General features: G+C 36.1%; 1 protein-coding gene across 1 annotated transcript; it reads right to left on the bottom strand.

Moving 5' to 3' along the window:
* Positions 1–3,375: 3,375 nt before the first annotated feature.
* Positions 3,376–21,318, bottom strand: LOC120777043 (cuticle protein 8). Its single transcript, XM_040108154.1, has 3 exons — positions 21,268–21,318; positions 3,746–3,871; positions 3,376–3,648 (listed from the first exon to the last, which is right to left on the bottom strand). The coding sequence occupies exons 1-3, from the start codon at positions 21,316–21,318 to the stop codon at positions 3,376–3,378; spliced, it is 450 nt and encodes a 149-aa protein (XP_039964088.1).
* Positions 21,319–23,299: the final 1,981 nt, after the last annotated feature.

Genomic DNA, 23,299 nt, shown 5'->3' with positions numbered 1-23,299 from the left:
GAGTCAAAAGTCTTCGCTTCGATTCAAGTCTTAGAGAAAAAAATCACGAGTGTCATTCGCCAGCTACCAGTCGAATCGCTTCTCAAATTTCGTTTGAATATCGCAGTAGTATGTGAGAAAAGTGTTGATAGTTTAAGTGACACTATAATGGCTCTGTAATTTTAAACATCAAACGGTTACTACGAGTACTTATGCCATGTTGTTAGAAATACGAAAACGTTTCTTTACAGTAAAAACTATATTTTCATCAAAACAAACTTTGCGTTATGTACAGTTTGTAACAGAAAATACAAAGTAATGTTGTAACGTATGTGCGACAAAATTGCAGTACAAAACTGCGCAGAGATACGTACGAAGAAAAAAGAAAATCATGAGAAGAAGAATATGTACTTTTTTCGCCGGAAAAGAAAACGAAAAAAATTTCAATGTAATAAATGAATATGCAAATCTGCGTTCTAGAAATTAGAGGTCTGTATATGTGTTATGAGTGGACAGAGGACTGTATTACATTTTTTTCAAACATCGAAATTTTAACTTATAGAATTATTTATATAAGATGAGTGCTTGAAATTGGTATTTTAAAAACTTGGTTCTCCTTTCATGTAAAGAAATTTACAAAAGTTGTCTCTAAGCAGTTACTTTCAATCTTTCACTACTGAGAATTGCAATAAAGTTGGCGGAAAAGGAGTTTAAAGTTCATTGAAAAAGAAATTGGATTATAATTGTTGCAAGTAAGTGATATACATAGTATGTATATTAGGATGTTTTTTTAACTATTCATTTTTTTCACTCCCATCATGAAATTTCCTTGGAAATACTCTAAATGTAAAAACTTTCCATTGAAAACACACGACAAACGTGATTTTTTTATATTTAAATTCCTACAGATCAGAGGCATTTTATGGCATCGCTTTGACTTTAGACACATATTCCTCAGAATTGAACTCTACAAAAGTGCCCATTGCGACAAAGTCAAAACTCACATCGGCGAGGTAGTAAGGGGCTCTAAACCTGATTTTTCCACGAAATTCGCATTTTTTTGTATATATCTCGTAAATGACAAGACATCTTATTAACACCTATAAGTATGGATTAATAACCAAAAAAGTCGGTTAAGTTGTATCCTTCATTTTTTACAAGAACGAAAAAGAGAGAAGTCAAAATAAATAAACAATAAATTTACGGTTTTAAACAAGTTTTTTATTTTGTTTTCTTATACAATTCATCTGTGTATATATTCTATTATTTTTGTTATGTATAAATGTATTATTTACATAGACACTTTTTTCGTTTTTTTTTTCTTTGCCGTTACTTGAAAATATTTTACATTAAATTACATTGCAGACATTTTATACAAAAAAACACAAAACTAACGTAGGTACAGCACAATAATGTATGTATTGTTGTTGTTGGAGTCGGAGAACATTGTCGGCCGCTTGGCTATGGCCACAAAGCTGTCACAAACACTCATGCAAACATATACAAAATTCATAAAGTACATATGTAAAATGTGTGTTGGTTTCCATTGCTTCATAAATGATTATAATTAAATTTAAGATTAAAAAAACACAATTAAAATACAAATACATAAAAAACACATGTCGATTTAATACAAAAGAGCGCTTATGAATGACACAAAATGTGAGAGTACGACAAGTTGAGAGAATTCAAGTGTGAATGAGGTGTTTTCAGAGAGTACGTATGTGAGAGTGCATGAGAGAAAAACGAGTATTTGAAAACAGGCTATTCATAAAATTTACGAAAATGACGACACAGGCGAAATTGTAAATATTAGATTTAAAACATAACTGTAAACAGCGTTAAGAGCTTGTAAGTAAGTAAAAGTAAGCTAAAGATACCTTGATTAAATTGATATAAAAGATATCATTAAATGCAAATGACAAGATTGAGGACAAGTGTTGGGTTAATAAGAGTCGAGAGAGTGTGAAAAGGAGAAAGAGAGAGAGAGAGTAGAGGCATAGAGAGTGCGAGAGGCACTTAAATTTTTAATGCACTATGACCGGCTCCATAAATTGGCAATGAATTGCACTTAAAGGATTTTTTTCGATTTTCTTAGCTTTTTATGGCAGTGTGAAGTGAAGTTTATAGCTAAGAGCGTTATTACTGCAAACGAGAGAGCAAATGAGTGAATGAGTGAGTGTATACGCATATGCTAGTTGTTTAGTGAGAAATATACTCAAACATTTTGAGTGTTTTCGAAATTGTACTCAAAAGTTTTGATTCGTTTTTTTTCAAAAACCTAGCTGATGGCCCTTTTTCTTGGCGCTCTCTGAGTCACAAAATCTTATACACAATCGGAAACTTTAAACAAATTCTGTAATATTATAAACCGAAAAAAGCTTGAAACAACCACTTTTTTAACCAAAGAGCGCTAGACAGTTGCAAGAGAGTGCAGAAATATTTTACAAAAGTAGTACTGAAAGATACTAAAGGCGTTTTTGGTGGTTTTTGAGAGAGAGTGGTTATTTTCAACTTTTTTAAACAGAAATGTCGCTTAAGCTTCAATCATTTAAAAATTTGCAGAATTTTGAGCGTAAAGCTACTCCGCTCTCTTGTAGAAAAACGAATGCTCTAAATTATAAACTTCACTTCTTGAGTTGCAAAAAGAGAAAACTTTAAGTAAGAAAAGAAGAGTTCACAGAAATATTAAGGGTTGGAAAGTAATGTAAAAGAGAGCAAGTGTATGTTTTGTGCGTAAGAAAGTACGATCCTACATTACATAATATGAACGATGATCTTCATTTTCGTCTACTATTACTACAACTACTCCTTCTTCAACTTCTTGTTCGTCTATAACTACAAAATTATCTGTTTAATATATAAAAAATATTAATATAACTGTATATGATAAACATGTGTTAAGCTACAAAGAGTGAGTGAGAGAGTGAGAGACAGAGAGAGAGACAAAGTATTTTTCCATTTGTTTGTTCTATTCTCCTGGCTTTTGCGTCATTTAATCATCCTTATTGCTATCCTTCTCTTCTGAATGAATCCTTTTCTGCTGATTGCTCGGCGATCGTTTCGTTGTACTAAAATCGCTAATTACAAGTAAGTATTTTATTCGTTAAATGCAAATACTCGCTAACTGTAACGAGTAAATAGTTTGAGTGAGTCAATGAGTATGTGAGTGGGTAAGTGTATGTGCAAGAGTGTTGCAAGGCTGAGTAGCGTTTGATGTTGAAAAGTTGGCATTCCTCACTTGTAAGATCGTCTTCTTTTTCACGCCTAAATTATATATGTGTCACGGCCAGCTTTACAATCACATCCAAATTGCTCAACAATACAAAACGATCTTATTTCTCACGCAACCAACTCCAAAATCCTTTAACGCTCTCCAGCCCTTCATCAGCGCATTTAATAATGATGCAGCAGTGGTGCTGGTGCCAAGACGGGTGCGTGTGCCAACACTGGTGCATGGGCAATCAATTTCGGTGCGGTCTTGTGCACGACAGCGTTGAAACCGTTATGATCATCGGCAGTGTAGTCAACGGTACGCACTGAGCCATCGGGTTCGACCAGCGAGTATTGACCCTTGACTACATCGCCATCACGCTCTTCGGCTTGCGACTTGATATCACCGGTATGTGGATCCTTAATGCCGTAGTTGAAGGAGTATTTCGGGTATGCCTGTGCAGAAAACAATGAAAATGCCATTAACATTAGTTGTTTGCTTGAATAATCAGACGAATATATTTTTACGAATTGATATGCATGGACAACTTACAACAGGTTCAGCATGCACAGCGTGTGCCAAGACAGGCGCATGCGCTAAAATCGGTGCGGGATAGTGACCATATTCCACGGGTACTGCTTGTGCGGCAGCGATGAGGAGAGCAATGGCAATGAAGTACTGTAAAAAATAATGTGTGTTTCTTCTAATGAATACCAAAACTATTTTTGAGGAAAATAATAATTTAAACATTTTCATAAATCTTAATTGTTTTTATAATTGGAACTTTTAAGCAGAAAAAACGTTAACTTCTCTTTCACCGAAGCCCTTCATAAATACCAAAAATTCCTTAAAATAACTAATTTCCGATTGTTCAGTTTTTATAACAGCTTTATGCTATAGATTTTCGATCTGAAAAATTTCTTCGAAGATTGTATTATTGCCTTAGAAAATAATCCATGCCAACTTTCGTGACGATATCTCGTCAAATATATAATTTTTCCATACAAAGACTTGACTTTGATGGTTCAGTTTGTATGGCAGCTATATGCTATAGTGTTTTGATTAAAAAAATTTTTTTAAAATTATATTTCTTTCTTTGAGAATATTTTAAGCTTCATTTTTGAAGATATCTTGTTAAATAAAAATGGTTTCTATATAAGGACTTGCGTTTGATCATTCAGTTTGTTGGTATCCTTTAGTAATCCCATATTGGAGGTTCCTACATATGAGCAGTTTTTTGGGCAGCAAAAAAAAACGTTTAAAAAATTTCAGATTAATATCTCAAAAACTGAACTATTTTGCGTTTATACAAATGGACAGACGGGCATGGCAAAATCGAATCATATTGCCACGGAATCACTCATACATACATACTTTTATAGGGTCACCAACGTTTCCTTCTCAGTGCTATAAAATTCGAGGCAAACACAATACACCTTGTTTAGGGTATGAAAAGAGGCCTTGTGTTCATATGACTACTCATCAACATATGACTCAGCATAAATGGTTAGTTAAAATTTCGAACGAATTTTAGATTCAAAAAAAGTTTGAACAAGTTTTTATATCTATTTAGAGGTAATTCAATCATTGGAATTCATAAGCAACAATAAGTGTCGGGTCCTTATGGCCTAACAACATCAGCAAAGGATTAATTGAAATTTCTAAGGAATTATAGGTCGAAAAAATTAGAAACAATTTCATAACTCTAAATAAGAGTAATTTATATTTGCCGCAGAAAAATATTTTGAACCAAATTTAATAACGTTTTGAAAGAGTTTTAAACATCATTTATAATTTGGGAAAAGTTTCAAATTACGGATTCACATACACAAAGTTTCTGTACTCATTAACGATTTAGCATGAAAACCATATTTCTGGAACTTATAATTTATCTTATTTTTAATTTTAGTACAAGCACACTTGTTTCTACCATTTTATAAGCTTATAAATAATTTAAGATTATCATAAATATTATTTCAAAAACTGCTTTAAAAAATTTACAGTTTGAAAAATGTTCAAAATTTAGTAAAAAATGTTTGAGTAATTGAACAAAATGCCTAGAATATATAAAATTTTTCATAATTTTTATTAAGAAATCTATAAACTGTATTGGTGTCATTTATTTTCTCCGCAAATTATAGAAATTTAATTTTCGAAACTCAAAAAAATTAAAAAACAAATCAAAATTCTGAAAAGTCCTTGATAATTTCTTTTTTTTTTGGATAATATCTTTATTTTCTTCTTTTTTTATATAAAAACAAAATTCTTGTTTGCATTTTGTTTTCATATAGTATTCTAAAAAAATTCATTAATTTCCATGTAAAATATTAGTTTTGGAATTTTAAGTATTTACTTTCGAAGCTAATTTTTTTAACGATTTTGAATTGGATAATTCATTAAACTCCATTTTAATACTATTTTCTTAAACTAGCGTGTCAATTTTTTCTCTGTTTGAATTTTATATTTAATTTATATTAATTATATTTTGTTGAAAAACAAAATGAAGTCGCAAAATTAAATTTTTTCTATGAATAATATATATTACATTTAAAAAGTCTTAATAATTTTCCAAAAAAAACTTCAAACTGAAAGTTTTATCAATACCGTTAATACGATTTCCAAAATATAAACAATTTCGCAACCAAATTGCACCTCAAACCAAATTTACTCAAAAACCACTCATAGTTAAATGTGCCGTTTCATAAGTTCATAAATGATCGGTTCAAAAAACCACTCATGGTAAAATGCCCCGTTTCATAAGTTCATAAATCATCTAAAAAAAATCACTCAATTTGATTTGGAAGGAATTTTTTAATATTTTACGAATTCCCTTTTTCATAAATCAAAGTTCATAAATTCTTTTCAAATCACTCAATTGTACTTCCAAGTATTCTCTGAACATTTTACGAATCCACAAACATTTTTATATATTTTTATCGTGCTTTTAAATGTTTCTACTCTCCAGTTCTAAATTTTTCAAGAAACCAAAGCACTAAGAGTCCACATTTCATACATTTTACAGTGAATTAGAGCGCTTTATACCTTCATTTTCACTCGAAGGAGATGTTTTTTTTTTCGAACACAAAGAAGAGCACGCAACGAACCCGAACGTTCTTGTTTAATCGATTTGAATCGTAGCTACACACACACACGGAGTACTTCGCGTTCTTAAGAGCTCACACCGCCAATTGCAAGAAAGTGCTGGAAACGTTTCGAATCGTTCGCTAGAAACCGTTGAACTGATGCCTACCACCAATGACCAAAACCATTTATATACGCTGCTAGGCCCCGAAAAGCCCACCGATCGCCGCAGACAGAGATGCCGTCGACAGATGCTGAGCGGCAGCACACAGCCACGACAGTTAACAGTAATGCCAACAAAAGCAAAAGTGCACGCAGCCGAAAACATATGAATGAACCGAAACGCCAAAGAAGCAAATGTGTGCTATAGTTGCAGTTGCAGAAGAAGAAGCAGAAGAAGCCGGCAGCAGAGAGCGATCTGGCGATAAGCTGCCTGCAAGCGCGGCGGTGTTGCCGACAACAACAACAGCGGGAGCTGCTGCAGCATGCAAGCCGCCTTTGAATAAACCTACGTAAGTACTCGCAGCGAAGTTACGGAGCAGATCGGTTTCGCGTTGAAATGAATCGCGTCGTCGCACGGCAAAGGTGCGCCCAGGTGGCTGGCAATTGACAAGACGCTGCCAGCCGGCTTAGTTGGCGTTTGTGGCAGGTTTACTATATGCCCAAGTTGTTTGCGGTGTGTGATGCAGTAGTTAACAGTATGATTGTTGGTTTATTATTGCTGTTGTTGTTTACATTTCAGTTGCTTTTATTGTTGTTGTTGTCTGCATATGAGTTTCATCCACAGACAATAGCGGCAAAAACGCGCTTTTAAATTCGTTTTCTTCGTTGGTGTGTTGCGCATATTTCCATGTGTGTGTGTTCGTGTGCATATGTGTTTGTATTTACATATATTATGTACTCCTATATGAGCAATTTACGGCAAAGAACTTTGGTAGGCGTTGGTGCACTCTGTTTTGGGAGTTGAATTCGATTGTTAGGCGCATTTTGGGGTTGTTGTTGTATTTGTTATTTAACGGTGACTTTCGATTATTTAATAAAGTTTTTTGTGCTTCTAATTGAAAAGCCGTAAAACTGAAAGTGAATTTACGCGGCAAGGTGATTTTTTGTTCTTCACACAATGGTGAGGCAGGCAATGACAATCTACAAGAGTGATATATATATGAATACTTATGTAGATATGTACATATGTGTATAAACGTATGTAGGAATGTAATGATTGACCTGACCTAATTTTTTCGAAATGTGTTATAAGTTCGAATCGAAAGGTTAGGTATTACATAATTTACTAGATTTATGTTGTTTAGTACTTAGTCTTAGTTACTAGTCACAAAATATTTGAAATTGTATTCCGTTTAAATGGATATTATTTTGTATGCAGTAAACATCGATTAAATATGAAAAATATGAAATATTTATATAAATTCTTAAAATATTTGCATAAATTATCGCTTTAAGGGGTTGTATCTACTTACAAGTCTAAACTATAGATGAATACGCATAATGATCGAAGGACCCCCTCTAAAAAAAAAAATTTGAAAAAGAAAGTTTTATTTGAAAAAGTCACACTTCATGGTGACTTAAAAAATCTAAAATTATTATCAAAAATCTAACTCCTTATAATATTATCTGGCGAATATATCTAAGAAAGTCGTGTGATATTTTCAAGTTGATCGTTCCAGCCATTGCGAAAGAGTTCTCTTCACCGACTCTGATCGCAGCATTTCGATAAAAACGTCGAAAAAAGTTTGTCAAATCCGAAATATCCTCTAAGCCATTTGACACAATTTTTGAGAGACTATTCTAAAATATATATTTTTAAAAACAAAAATCGTTATTTTGAATTTCACAAGTTAATATATTCCCTTAAAGGCGAGCTGATAGACAGAAACTAAATTACTCGTTTTATAAGGCAAGGCAGCCTAATAAAGGCGCACGCCTATACGAGTATAATGGGGCTGACAGATTAAAAAAGACTGCAAGAAATGTTAGTAGTAACGCACGAGGGGAACAATATGCACTTGTTCCACATTGGCGGGGATACGCTTTAAGCATTTGGGATCCTCACAGAATGAGACACTGGAAAAGGTATCGATAGAGCGGCCACAGAGTGTGTTGAAATTCGCGTCAATCGCAGACATCCTAAATGATGACTACTCCTCATGGACTTCGTAACGGAACTCCATCTGGTATCCGAAATGATCAAAGCTGGTCAGGCATGGCTCATTAGCATATCAGACTAGCCTAACCTATCCCAACGGATGATCCAAGTAGAGGTACTTTCTTCAATAGCCTTTTTTTGATAGATCATGCGTTAGTCGTGTCAACCTGTCATGTTATTTTTGTTCACCATTGAAACACCTGCACGCAGTGAAAAAAATATAGCAGCGGTAGCTAAGAGTGTACTCGAAGACTATGGAGAGTCGATTCAATGGCGTTCGTAGCAACTTGTACTGACCTATGGAACGACTTGGAGCATTTTACGTCGGGATTTTAAATTGAAAGCGTACAAAATACAACTTGCGCAAAAACTGAAGCCACTAGACCATCCCAAGTGACAAGGCTTCGCTCTATAGGCTTTTGAAAAGTTCCAAGAAGACCTGACGTTTTCGAGCCAAATTTTGTTCAGCAAGGAGGCGCATTTCTGGCTCAATGGGTATGTAAATAACCAAAACTGCCCCATTTGGAACGAAGAGCAACCTGAAGAGATTAAAGAGCTGCCATTTCATCCAGAAAAACAAACGTCTTGATGTGGTTTGTAAGCCGGTGGAATTATCGGTCCATATTTCTTCAAAAATTATTCTGGTGAGAACGTAAACGTCGATAGCGACCAGTATCGCGCCATGGCAACCAACTATTTGATGCCTGTAGTTTTTTTGCCTGTATGGTATTTGGTTTCAACAAGACGACATTTCCGACTCATCATCAATCAATGGATTTATTGGGAGAACACTTCGGCCACCAAGATCGTGCGATATCACACCGTCATATATTTTCCTGTGGGGATATGCAAAGAACGAGTCATCGAAAATGGGACTCAGCGGATGTACCACCTGAGACGTAGCCGCAGCAAAAAAATATGATAATAAACATTTCACACTAAATATGAAGTTTCTGTGTTTTTTCCCTTAAAAAAGTAGAAAACCCCTTTTTTTCTGTTTTAATAACTAACATATTCTAATTAATAATTCATTTTCAATAATTTTAATTTCAAAAGTAAATATTTCGATTTAGGAGGCTAACTTCGAGCCATGGACAAATTTTTTTTTTTGCTATGCCTAAATCTCTTAAAAAATAGAATTTGTTCTAATAACCCAACGTTAATTTTGCCATATATGTAGTGTAATAATGGAGAATTTTTATGTTTTATCTTTTAGTTTTCTTAACTCAATACATCTGTGGAATTTTAACTTAATATTTGTTAACTACAACGCCCTTTCAATTAAATTAAAAATTATATTATTTTGCAAATAAAGCTGCTTGCAGATTACATTACATTACGTAGCAAAACCATTATTAGCAGCGTTTCCGCCAACGCATGCATACAAATCATAGAATTCTTATGCTACGTGCCACATACCGATGTGCATTTTCACGGAAGACCATAAAATAATAAAACTATAAGGAACGCTGAGTCATTCAGCGTTCATTGTATTATGAAGGTGTTCCGAATTGCATGGATTATGGAGTAGATTTTGAATGGATTATGGAAACTGTAAGTCATAAAGAAAGTTTCCCATTCAGATATTACATAATCGGTTGACGCCTATTCACAAGAAGACAATTAGTTAAGCTTTTCCTCCAGTTTTTGGTTTGCACCTTAATTTTAAACGACTAGTGGAAAGCAATAAATGTAAAACCAACTTCGAATGGTTTATGGAGCTTATGAAAAACTGTTACACAGTAGCAATGCTATATATGCTTGTAATCGCTTGGCAAAGGAGATCGCTATAAGCCGTTTTTCTTTTATATTGGAGAACTAATGTTTAGTCTTCAAACACTTCAATACTTCTTATTTTGTTAAGAACAACTGTTATTCCAACCACTGTCTGTGATGGTTTATCTTATGATTATAAGGGATCCGAAACAATATTTTTGGTCTTGCGATGATCAGTAGAGATATTTAGATTATCATTAGCATTCTACTGATAAAAAGTCGATTTTGGACTTACGAGTTCATGATACTAATTTTTGTAAGAGTATATTTATTTTCTTCTTCTTCTTTACTGGCGTAGAATTCGCTTCGCGGTCCAGGTCCTTCTCTACCTGGTCTCTCCAGCGGAGTGGAGTCTTCCTCTTCCTCTGCTTCCCACGTCGAGTAACGCGTCGAATACTCTCATAGCTGTTCTGCAAGAGATATTCTGCGTTGGATTTCGAGGCTGACATTATTGTTGGTATTGATGCTGGTTCCAAGATAGACGAAATTATCTACAACTTCGAAGGTATGACTGCCAACAGTGAAGTGGGTGCCTAATCGCGAGTGCGACGTCTATTTAGTTCTGCAGCTCGAATTATTTTCTCCAGAAGCAGGTTGAAGAAGTCACACAAAAGGGAGTCGCCTTGTCTGAAACCCCGTTTGGTATCGAACGGCTCGGAGAGTTCCTTCCCGATCCTGACGGAGCTTTTGGTATTGCTCAACGCCAGTATACACACCCGTATTAGTTTTGTGAGGATACCAAATTCAGACATGGAAGCATAAAGGCAGCTTCTTTTCGTGCTGTCAAAGGCGGCTTTGAAATCGACAAAGAGGACATGCGTGTCGGTCTTCTTTTTACAGGTCTTTTCCAAGATTTAGCGCATGGTTAATATCTGATCGGTTGTTGATTTTCCAGTCCAGAAGCCACACTGATAAGGTCCAATCAGTTGACGGTGGGCTTTAATTTTCCATACAGTACTTATCCCACTATAGTTGGCGCAGATTGTGGGGTCTCTCATTTTGTGAGCACAAAATTCTAATCGTCGGGCATGCTGTCGTCGTCAAAGAATCTGATACATACTCCCTGGCAGTCTGTTTTCTCTCCACTGCGACACGGCACTCCTCATCACACCAGCTGTTCTTTTGCCTTTTCCGAAAACTAATGGTTTAGTTTGCAGCTATGCGTATAGAGCTTGAAATGCCGTCCCAGTGCCGTCCCAGAATTGATCACAAGGGTAGAAATCATCATGGATAACCAGTTCCTTATAAATTTTTCCTGTAAAAACCTTTCAGAATAATAAGCGAATAACCAAAGTAATTATTTACACCCAATTAGAGCCACCCTAACGAAGCATTATAAGGGACTGTGCACAAAAGATATGCAACGCCATATTTTGATTGCAAAAGGCATTTACTTATATTTAAACAGATATATGTGGTATATATTCTCCATATGCCACACATGCCACTCAGAACGGTGAATATACTCGTAACTATAAATACTTCATGCAACACAGTGTTTAGACAAATGCGAGTGGGTTTCGGGCTTTTATGTTAAGGCATAAAAGGAAAAAAATATTTATATTTGTATTATTATATATATAAAGCGGCATGTATGCATATATGATATAATATTTTGCATTTAAAAATTAATTCTTAATAAGAAAAAATTGTATTGACTTACTTGGCCTGTTGATTAGCTTTTGACAAACGGCGAAGTAATAATGGGTTGGCATGGCATTCTGCAACCCTGACTTCTCCAACATAGACATTCATAATATTTATGACATATCCGTGAGTGTTGCAATGTGTGTGCATTTTAAGTTTTGGTTGGTTTTGGTGATTCATAGTCCACACAAATTTACACGATCTCTTTGAACTTAGCCAGCCTTTAGTTCTTCGTTTCTATATTTAGGAAGCTAAGTATATAGGCACATGCAGGGCTTGCGTCTACAATGGAATGCCCATATATTTCTTTAATTTTCCTTTGACTTATGCGAACGCAATTATGAATTTTCTTGTTGCCGTTAATATTTTTATGATGCCTTCCTAAGGCAGAAAAACAGCACGCAGTCTGGGTAATGGCTCAGTTGTCGCTAATGCTGGCGCCTACAAGCCACCTAATGACAGCACTATGCAAATCAAAGTGGTGCGCATATGACTAGGTATTTGTATGACTGCAGTGTGCCCAATAGTAACTCGATAAGATTCTTCGATATTATACAAAAGTTTACATTTTGAAAATATCATTGGTTGAATATCGATCTTCAAACTCCGTCAACATCTCCCAAGTGAAAATCGTTCACGTTTCTGACAATAAGATAGTGTATGGTAGATAAAAATTTGAATGCTAAACAACTAAGCTGTTAAGTTTGCTCAGTACCGCGGTCTTAAACAATCGGAAGATTTGCCGAGAAAAGATTTGATCAGAACTGCGAGGCTCCTTTTGAGAAGCATACAGCGAAGTAAATCTAGTAAAACAATCGGTGCAGCTTCCTTCAGGGAATTGACCATCCACTTTGATAGAAGGGCGGTAATACTAGCTTTGAGAACACTGAACGCCTAAACTTGCTCTCAATGGCATCGAGTCACTTTCTGATAAAACTAGCAAGAAGGTCAGGCCACTATGAAATCACAGGTAAATACAAAATTGACGAGTTGACAAGAAAAGGTAGCATATTTCGCCATCAGTAGTGTGGAACAGCTCTCTTCGGTATAACATTAGCTGGGCTAAAATTAGTTTTTGCACGGTCACATGATCCATTTAGCCCGAAGGCGGATCCCAAGAAGTACAGTGAGCTCTTCGTTCTTAGTAAGTCTAACTTTTCGCTAGTTCAAGGGCCCTATCGGTGTCCACGAAGTAAGGTTGAGAATCTTACTGAATGCCCGTTGTTCAAACTTTTTCTAAGAAAACGAATTAGAAATGTCTGAAAACTTTCTCCCTGATGGTCCCGCCTTTGCAAAATCAAGGCTGAAACACCTGGGAGCTTCGCATTTTCAGACGTTCCGCTAAGGTGATGGGCAGTAACAGTTATATCGACAAATCTAACTTCCGAGTTAAGAGAGTCTGAAAACAGCAATTCGAAATAGTATGAAACTGAAATATGGGCTTGATTACATTGAAGAACCGTTATATCAGTATTTTCAAACCATAAAGTTATACGATTGTAATGGTGACCAGCCCTTAACTGGAGTGCTTATGTATTTTGGGATGCAAAATTTGCAGAAAAGTGGGCGGGACCACGCCCATTTACTTCTTAATTATCAGTTATCATCTTTTATCTCAGTAGAATTATTATTATTACCTCACTTATGCCTTTGACAACGTAAAAATTAGAATTTTTTAAATTATTAATAGTATTTAAGAATACCGTTATGTGAAGATTGGGCGTGATTCCTGGCAAAACATTGCTACAAAGACTCATATAACAAAGTGGTAACGACTTTTGGCAGAATTTTCCGAAGGTTGTGTTGTTAAGTAAAAAATGGGCGGTACCACACCTATTTTTAATATTGGACAACTCATCCTAACCTTCAATACTGGTCCCAAATTTATATATAAGTAACTATATAAGTATTTGAATAATTTTCTGAAATAATACCCCCATGTAAATGTGAGCTTCGTTAAAGGTCTAAAACGTACCGTTAAATAAACGGTCAGACCCACATACAACTCTGGAAAGCTGTGCATTTCTTACACTGCCACTTGGGAACCAATTCTGCTTTTCAGTCCCACCCACTTTGACTGCTGGGTTTCAAGTACACATGTACCTTTGTATGCAGCAACGCGCGCGCCTATGTTGCAACAACGTGTGGCAATCAAATTTCATTTTGTATCGAAAAGCAGTAAAAATCACAGAGGCAGGCATTAAATTACCACCTCGCCTTGTGGACCTGTTGACTTGGCAAAACCAAAAACAACAAACCGGCGTTGAAGCCAAGCGTTAGCAATATCAGTCATTGCAATGTGGCAGATTGGAACGAATGCGTCCGATTGCTGCAACAAAGGCGTTTGTATGTAAAAGCGTACACAAATCAGCGCCTCGTTGGGCTCCGCAGCGATTTGTCGCTTTGCAACATCAACGCGAATTCCACGTGCGTGCGTCGCAACTACTATTATATGTATACATGTGCATGTGTGTGTGTGTGTGTGACAATGCGTATGCGATTTCAGCAATAATAATTGCTTCGACTCCAAACCGCTGTCGCATTGTCATTGTTGTTGTGGTTGTTTTAGTGAAATATAATCGCTCTGCTAAGCGCACTCGACTATTTGGAACAACAAAGCTGCCACAAAAAAATTAAAAAAAAAAATACAATAAGAAAAATATTAGAGCTCGTATTATGAATAAAAACTTATTATATTCCTACCAATTTCGATGCACTTTTTGTTGTCAAGTATGCATATTTATTTGGTTGTTGGTTGTTTTTTTTTGTAATTTGACTTATGCACTTTTGCACTTAAAAGCTTACGAGTGTTTTATAGTTTTTGTGTTCTCGCTTGGCATTTTCGATATTTTGATATTTCTGCCTTTATTGTCCGATTTTGGTTTTTCTGCATGGCAAACAACCCTGTAGGAAAATTTTTCCTCAGCGAAATGTTAGAACAAAGTTTTTGTAAACAATTCACTCATCATTCAATCTCCATTTGTCACATAATTATTAAAGAAATAGGATTTTTGACAACAATTTCGATTTTTAAACCACTCGGAGGGGAATATTTTTCACAAAAACCGACTTTTTTTGGGGGAGCTTTCACTTCGTCTAAAATCGAAATTTTTACCAGTTCTTCGATCAGACATTTTTTTTTCGGAGCTTCTCCTAGAGATCGGAGACAGTTTCAAGAGAACCTAAAATCACGTGTTGTTAAAGGCTAGAGTTACTTTTTTCAGTAAGCTGTCATATTATTTTTGTTCAGTATTTTTTTTCATTTCATCAGGGAAAGATTCACGCTTAAAAATCGTTTACAAATCGTTCAAGTTTATTACGAAAATTCAGCTTCTGTAAAAACTGTATATCACGCGCTTCGCTCAATCGGTCTACTGAACGCATTATTCGCAGCATTGATCATTGGATAATATAGTATTCGACCGAAAAGACCATGTCGAGCACTCACTGAAGAAAATATAACAGCCTTAGCTGAGAGTGGAGAGTGAAAGCGGCGCCGTTCGCACCAACTCGGACTGACGTCTAGATTGACTTGGCGCATTTTACGTCGAGATCTTAATTCGAAAACAAGTATCTTGTGCAAGAACTGAGGTCGCTCTACCTTCCCAAGAGACATCGTTTCGCTATAGGGCTCTAAAAAGATCCGACGTTTTCGGGCCAAATTATGTTCAGCGATGAGGCCCATTTCTGTCTCAATATGTATGTAAACAAGCAAAATTTACGCATTTGGGACGAATAGCGACCTGTAAAGATTCAAGAGCTGTATTTTTATCCAGAAAAAACACGGTTTGGTGTCGTTTGTGGACCTATTAAATTTGAAGTTTTTGTGTTTTTTTCTTTAAAAAAGTAAGGAACCTCGAAATGGATCATATTTAATAAGAATACCCATTTCATTCTTCTCAATTGTTTCTTAGTTAGAAAAAGCACAAAAGACCTTTTTATTTCATTCCAACAGAGATTTGATTAGCTGCCTTAGTGTCTGATTAGAGACTTAAAGAGTGAAGTTTAGTCACTACTGATGTCATTCAAGCACATATACTTCCCTATTAGTCCTCAATATCTTACTTCTTGTTTTAATAATTGCTTTTACCCCAATAAGAAGAACTCCTCAATTCTAAAAGCAAGTTTCCAGTTTATAAATTGGTTTAAATACCGCCAGCTCATCTTATTGGAAATTTTCCAATTGGGATTGTTTTATTTATTTTCCATTACGCATGCTTGAAGTAAAGAACTCTTGTTCACAAATTTAAATACGCTCACGAAAATATACACTCACATTTCCTCAAATATCATGACATATATTTCTTTCGAACTAAAGTGATTTTCGAAGTATGCGTTCGACAAGACACGATTTATGTTTCACCAAATACGGCGCATGTAGTGCGTGGTCAACACCGTGGCCTTTTTAAATTTAGTACTAGTCGAAAATATTTCAATTTAAAAGGTCAAATGAGTCGAAAAAGCGATCGGGTACTCCAAACAATGCAAGAAGGAAAAATAAAAATAAGACAAACTGAAAGAATCGAGGGTAAGGGCTGTCAATTAGATATTGTGCAATCATTTTGTGGCATTTTCGATTTAGTTTTATATGTCACTGAAACTTTTCTTCTGAAAACCGCACAATCTATAAAGAAGTTGTTTTCTAGTTGATAACGTGATTTATATATTTTCGGCAAAAATTCCTCTTTGCTGTATCCTTGGCGTGGGTGTCGACTGGGCAATGGATGTCGCTGCTAGCAATGTCATGATTTTAAGCTGATTTCTTTACATAGTTGGCAGGCAGCTCCTGCTGAAGTTTACGTATTTTTATATCATGCCCTTATGATGGATTGCTCAACATGAAAGTCAACAAAGGAAGAAACGAAGTAGATCAGGATATCAGTGCAAAAGTTATTGGGAGACGAGGCTGCTGCCACCGGCGGGCACAGAGACCCTATGGGCTTGTATCGTCAGCAGCCACACCTCCACTGCAATAAGCGCAGGTCGCGGTAGTTATAATACTGCTGCTAAACTAGCTTTACAGCGCACGGGTGCAACAGTCCATGAAGACTCGGACCAAGATTGCGCTGTAAGCATAAACGCAGAAAAGGAAGAGAAACTTCTTCGCTCTCCTTAGGCCGAAGACGACGTCTAGAACAGCCGGGCACACTTCGCTACTCGTAACTGATGCAATACCTCGGATCCATCGTATGCAAATCGCATTGAGGAGCATATCGCTGGAAAGAAACAGCGTCGACGGAAAGCAAACCGAAGGCGCTCTTGAAAATGAGGAAGTGCAGACATGCAGCCGGACAGGAGAACATTACCTAGAGGAAGATGAAAAAAAATCTATTATTATTATCAGATGTTTTAACTCTTTCTTTATTTTCACTGGAACGCCACAAAACAGTTCGTACCTCTTGCAAAGTTATTGGGCTCATTAACATTTCATCTTTATTTCTCATTCCTAAGGGACTTTGTCATAAAAGAAGGTCAGATATATTTAATAACATTGAAAGTAAAGAGTTTTCTGGTACGCAAATTCCGCTTATTGTTTGGCAATCGCTCGTTGGTGGGTGTCGATCTTTTACGGGTCTTTACCAAGATTTGGCGCATGGTGAAAATCTGGTCTATTGCAGATTTTTCATAACTGAAGCCACACCCATAACGTCCAATCAGTTTGCTGACGCTAAGCTTCAGCCTTTCATACAGTACGCTAGATAGAACCTTATATGCGATGTTGAAGAGCTTTATCCCACGGTAGTTGGGGCAGATTGTGCCATTTTGTTGTTCTTCAGACTTCAGGCCAGCTGTTCTTTTGTCTTTTCCAAAAACCACTGGTTTCGTTTGCAGCTGTACGTAAGGAGCTGGAAATGCCGTCCTACAGTTTCCTTATATCGAGTTGCTGATAAGTGCTGTCAGAGCGCAGAAGGTCAAGTCGAATAGAAAACCGTTCGGAACTCTGGTTGGTGGCTTTTCGATCCGGAGACAGTCATGTAGATTGATGAGAATAAATTTACCGACCGTTGTGCCAAAGATACCTTCTTTGCCTACCCTGGCGTTAAATTCGCCAAGGACGAGTGGCGGGGCCAGCTCTCATTGATGCGCTCCAAGCGCTCATAGAAGACATTTTTGGTCACATCGTCCTTCTCTTCTATGGTGGTGTGGGCGCAAAGCAGTGGAATATTGAAAAACTTACGCTTTTATGCGGATTGTGGCAGACGTTCCTCCACTGGGTTGACTTTCTCCACGACAAATCCCATACCGAATTTCTACTCCTTGATATGGTCACCGTTGTAAATGCCGGAGGTATCTACTCGTGATGTCAGCCTTTACTCTTACGAAATCATCAAATAGCTGGGTAGCAACACCTTCCCAATTAAGGGACCGGACATGACATCGTAATGCTTAATATGTTTACAGTGGTCCTCATCAAAATGGCTGTTTTGTTCTTTTCATTGGGGGTGTTTTTTACGTGGCGGGTCCCAAACCCAACGCACAGCCCTATGGAGGGGCTGTTTCGCCTGCTTACTTTAGCTGGCCTTCAAATGGATGTTTTTTGGCTACCCAGAGAATACTTGGTCACAGACCGAAAGTCGACAGTTGCGTCAGCCATATTGAATCGTTTCTGGTCACTCCCAGGAGAATGATGCTCAGAAAACTTTCTTCATTTGCTTGAACTTTTACACAACTTTACTTATAGACATATTACATATTAGGTTATGTTGAGCGCAACCAACTTCGTTTCACTGGAAGCCTTCTCTTCTTTTAAAATTTTCTGTTAGCTCTCTCAAAAGTATTCACCTAATTTAAAGCTGCTGGTAGCAATAGGGAATGCATGAAGTTTCCCGTTGTTTTTGATGGATCTGGTATCCATAATAAAAATTTCGAGCAAACTTTTTCAATATTACTACAAGAGGCCTGCAATTCATTTTGCCACTAACTCATATGCCGAAAAAAAAACTTTTTGAAATTTAATAGAAATGGAAATAATAAATATTTTTATCAATCAAAGTAATGAGCTTATCTTCACATGCGCATATTTGTCTCTTTGATGAATTGCGCGTTCAACTTTTGAATTCTTCGGTGGCAGCCAAGTCTAACAACCTAAACAAAGAAGAAGCTGCGACTTCTTCTGCTCGTTTGCGTCATTATTAATTTATATACATATCTATATATATTTTGGTAGAAGCAAAAACTTGAAAACTAATGCCCTTTTAACAAGCAACTGTAAAAACCCGCAGAACATCAACTTTTAAATGCCTAACAACATAAAAATTACCTGCTAAGTGTGCACAACTTGGCATTGTTGCCTCCATCGCAATTTATTGTTGTATTTTTTTGTTAATTTCGCCTATGTTTTTTGTTGTTTCCTTTTGAGCCATCAACAACGTCAATTAATTAACAAATAAATAAGCAGCCGCTGTGTGCACAACAGCATGCAACATCAGTTGCAGCTTCATCAGAGGCACGTACACCAAACACTATAAAACATTTATGCAACAACAGCGTGCAACATGATGACTTCTTAGCGCTTGCTGATTATTTTATTTATCTGCATTTTTTAGTTTTTTTTTCATTTTTGTTTTTGTTTTTGCTTTGACGGGATGCGGTAATTTTTAATGCCGACACTTCTAGTTTTTAAGCGCATTTTCAAGCAATTACCACGAAACGCCGCGGCGCAACATCGGCTTGGCGAACAAAAGGCCAAAGATGGTCATGCAAATTACCGTAATTGTAGATTTAAAGAATTTTGCCAATTTGTTAAGGCAACTAATAAATCTGTGACTCTTTGCCGCAGCACATTTGGCTAAAAGTACGTGTGCGTGTATGTGTGTATATATGTGTATGTGTTTGTGTGCTCAATTTTATGTGTAATCGCCCACTCACAAGCGATATAAATGAATTAATTAGGAACAGCATTCATGTAAGTCACATACGAGGGTAGCTCAATAAGTCTGTGATGCTCATCTCGCTTTGTTGCTGTAGAGAGTTGAACGTAATAGGTCGTTCTGTTGTCATAATTAGGCTTAATGTGCTCTCATATATACATATGTACATTTATTTGAACTATAACTTGGCTCCCAAGTCACGGTTGACAGTCATAACTTCGAAGTCGTTGATAATTTAGTCTACTCTTGCCAACAGGTGTTACTTCGAACAAAGTAGGCAATTGAGAAGTAAAGTCCTTTCTCGACGAACAAAAACTAAACTCTATAGGTCAGAGTAACTTACCCCTGTAACACTAGAAACCTCGGTTAACCCCAAAAATCTCAGAAATCGCAAAAACCGTACAAACTCAAGAAATCTCTGAAACCCCAACTTTCCCAAACATTTTCAGCGAATAATCCTAATAGAAGCTCCTCAAAAGGATCTCAAGGCACTTTTTATAGCCACCTTGGTGGCTCATATTACGAAGTGGACGAAAATTGCAGGCATCTATATTTTTTTCGCCAGATCTTGTCTTATTTTCCTCGGGTAGGATTAATTTTTGGTGCGCTGTTAGTTCATTAAGAAAGTGTTCCGTTAAGTTAAACGTCACGTTTCGTATTTTCGAAGTCTCTATAACATAATTTCAGGTAGAGCGTGAGGGCATATGGTTAATTTTATCCCCTTAACCCCTGTTTATTGAGCCATATCCTATGTATATCTATGTCTTCAGGAAAATGCTACTAACAGCGCCGATCTTTCAGCTAATTTCGCTTTTCACTTTCCACTAAAATGTCGGTTGGTGCTAGGTTGAGCAACTTTTCTAGTACAATCGTTGGAGTGACTCTGAGCGCAAGTACTTGGTATGTTTCTTAATTTTTACCTCAACCCTGTTGTGCTTCGGGGTTTCCCTGCCGGAATCTTGTATTCATATGCAATGTTTATAATTCCACATCACTGACTGTATACCATTTGTGAGAACTCTACAACATGTGGAAAGATGACCTTAATTTTAGGGATGTAAAAACGATCTCGAATGATTGAACCATCACTTATCTCACCGTTAGAGATAAAAAACGATCAAAACTATTAATTTCTGCAGGAAACGAGTCGAAAAGAAAGATAAAAATCACTCTGTAGTAACACTAAGCTAAACAGATAGAAGAAAAGATCTCAAATTCTCCCAATTTAGTGCCATATATCTATTATTGACTTTGAAATCAAAGAAAATAAATCATTGGTAAAAGATTCAGCAGAATTTAGCAGTCAACTCATAAACAAAAGCTTCCGAAATCATAGGCGGATCTCAACTGGAAGGATTTAATTCTACAATATTTATTGTACAAGCTAAAAAATAATATGAGAAAAGAAACTCTTTTTTTGTCGAACTTTACTTAAAAATCTTCGACCCAACAAACCACCCTTTTCCATAGATATTATATGAAGTTCCCAATGAAGCGACTGAAGTGAGCCACAGCCAACATGAAACCACACAAAATACCATACGTGCATCTAGTGAACAGCTGTAGAAGTGTGTCGCCAATGTTTCCATTGTGTTCAGCTCTGATTCATTTGTCGTCAGATAAGTCTACGAGTTTAACATCAAATTGTCCTCCACGTCTTTAACTCCCCACTCACGATACATCGGTAAATATTTAAACATTTTTTAATGGCAACTTTGGCAGGCTTTGTGTGAGACAAACGCATTCAAATTATGGGAAAATTCGGTGAGCATAAAAAAGTTAAGCAGAAACAAAAACCAACAGAACTTGAATTTAACAAGAAGATACCCACATCAACTAGCACTTAAATGTCAGGCGAACTTGCTTTGTAACCACTAAAAAAAAAGAATGAAAATTAAACAAGCAAAGCTTTGATTGGTAAAACAGCCGGTTGGCTGATTAAATGACACTGAATGGATGATTTAACTGTCTGTTGGGGCAGGCGTCTCGACCCCGTCATCCAGGTGTAATTAAAATTTGACTGCTTACTAAAAAATCAACATCGGTGGACTAACGAAGTGGTGATACTTGACAAAGATTTAGTTGCAATTAAATAGTTGGTAATGGAGGATTTGTGACTTATGATGAAAAGTAGTACTAATAACAGTAATTTCTTCTTTCCGGGTGAAAGCGAAAATGGCGCGAAAGATTATAAATTGAAGATTACCCCAAGCCAGTGATACTTTAGCAAGGTGTTACCTTTCGAAATCGTTGTCTCAACTTCTCTGCCTATTTATGGCGCGTATTTGAGGGTTCAAATTTTGATTCATGTTGAGGTTCAGGTTGCGATTAAGGTTACGATTGAGATTGGGGAAAAGAATGAGGTTGAAATTGAAATTCTCAAATTCAGTTTGAGAATAAAATTGAGATTGTGGTTGAGATTGAGAATGAGATTAAGATTGAGTTTGAGATTACGAATGAGACTGAGATTGAGATTCAGATTGCGATTGAGATTTAGAGTGGGAATAATATTGAGATTAAAAATTAAAAAAATAAGATTGAGATTGAGGTTTAGAATAAAATTAAGATTAAGTTTGAGATCGCGATTGAGATTTAGAGAGAAGTAATATTGAAAATGAGAATGAGATTAAGATTGAGTTTGAGATCATGATTGAAATTGATACCGAGACTGAGACTGAGATTGAGATTGAGATTGAGATTGAGGTTGAGGTTGAGGTTGAGATTGAGAATGAGATTGAGATTGACATCAGCTTGAGATTGAGATTGAAAATGTGTTTGAGAGTGAGAGTGAGGTTCAGATTAAGATAAAGTTTACGATTGGGAATGAGATTTATATTGAGTTTGAGATTAAGATTAAAATTAAAAATGTGATTGAATTGCGATTGAAGTTCAGATTGGGACATAGATTGAAATTGAAATTGACTTTGAGTTTGAGGTTGTGCTTGGAAGAAAGAGTGATATTGAGATTAAGGATAATATTGAGATTGCGATTGAGATTAAAAGTAGGATTATATTAAATTGAGATAAAAATTGAAATTGCGCTTGAGATTATATTATATATTATATTATATTATATTAAGATTAAGACTGAACTTGGTATTTTTATTGAAATTGGATATGGGAATGAAAATGGCGTTGCGGTAGCAGTGAAATTTCAGGTTCATTTTGAAAATTTAAAAAAAAAACAACAAAAATTTATCCCAATTTTAGTCAAAATAATCAAAACATAATTTTTTAAATTAATTTGTAAAAAGCATTTCAGTAAAAACGCTGAAATTATTACACAAATGGCAGTCGTATTAGTTTGTTGCATTGTTATACTCGGCGTATTCAAGTTAAACACATGCCAAAGCAATTGCTGTAGCCTAACCAACATTTATTTATTGCCGACTTGTTTTTGTTGCAACACTGCATTTTTTTTCAACTTAGAGTCTCATGCTTCGCTAACGGCTACCATTTCATTTGCTTTGACTGCGAGACTCTTCTTGTTGTGCTTGCTTTTCACTCTTTCCCCTTGCAGCATTTATTTTTGCATCAACAGATTGTTATTGTTGTTTTTATTACAGACGT

This window comes from Bactrocera tryoni, chromosome 5, assembly GCF_016617805.1.
Source record: "Bactrocera tryoni isolate S06 chromosome 5, CSIRO_BtryS06_freeze2, whole genome shotgun sequence".
Classification (NCBI taxonomy): domain Eukaryota; kingdom Metazoa; phylum Arthropoda; class Insecta; order Diptera; family Tephritidae; genus Bactrocera; species Bactrocera tryoni.
This window is presented reverse-complemented; position numbering and strand designations above follow the sequence as displayed.

Excerpts from the sequence above, each read along its gene's own strand:
- LOC120777043 (XM_040108154.1), bottom strand. The coding sequence starts at position 21,318 with ATGGAAACATTGGCGACACACTTCTACAGCTGTTCACTAGATGCACGT. Across the intron at positions 3,872-21,267 it reads GTTCACTAGATGCACGTATG|TACTTCATTGCCATTGCTCT; the intron begins GTATTTTGTGTG and ends TATTTTTTACAG. Across the intron at positions 3,649-3,745 it reads CTGTGCATGCTGAACCTGTT|GCATACCCGAAATACTCCTT; the intron begins GTAAGTTGTCCA and ends TTTTCTGCACAG.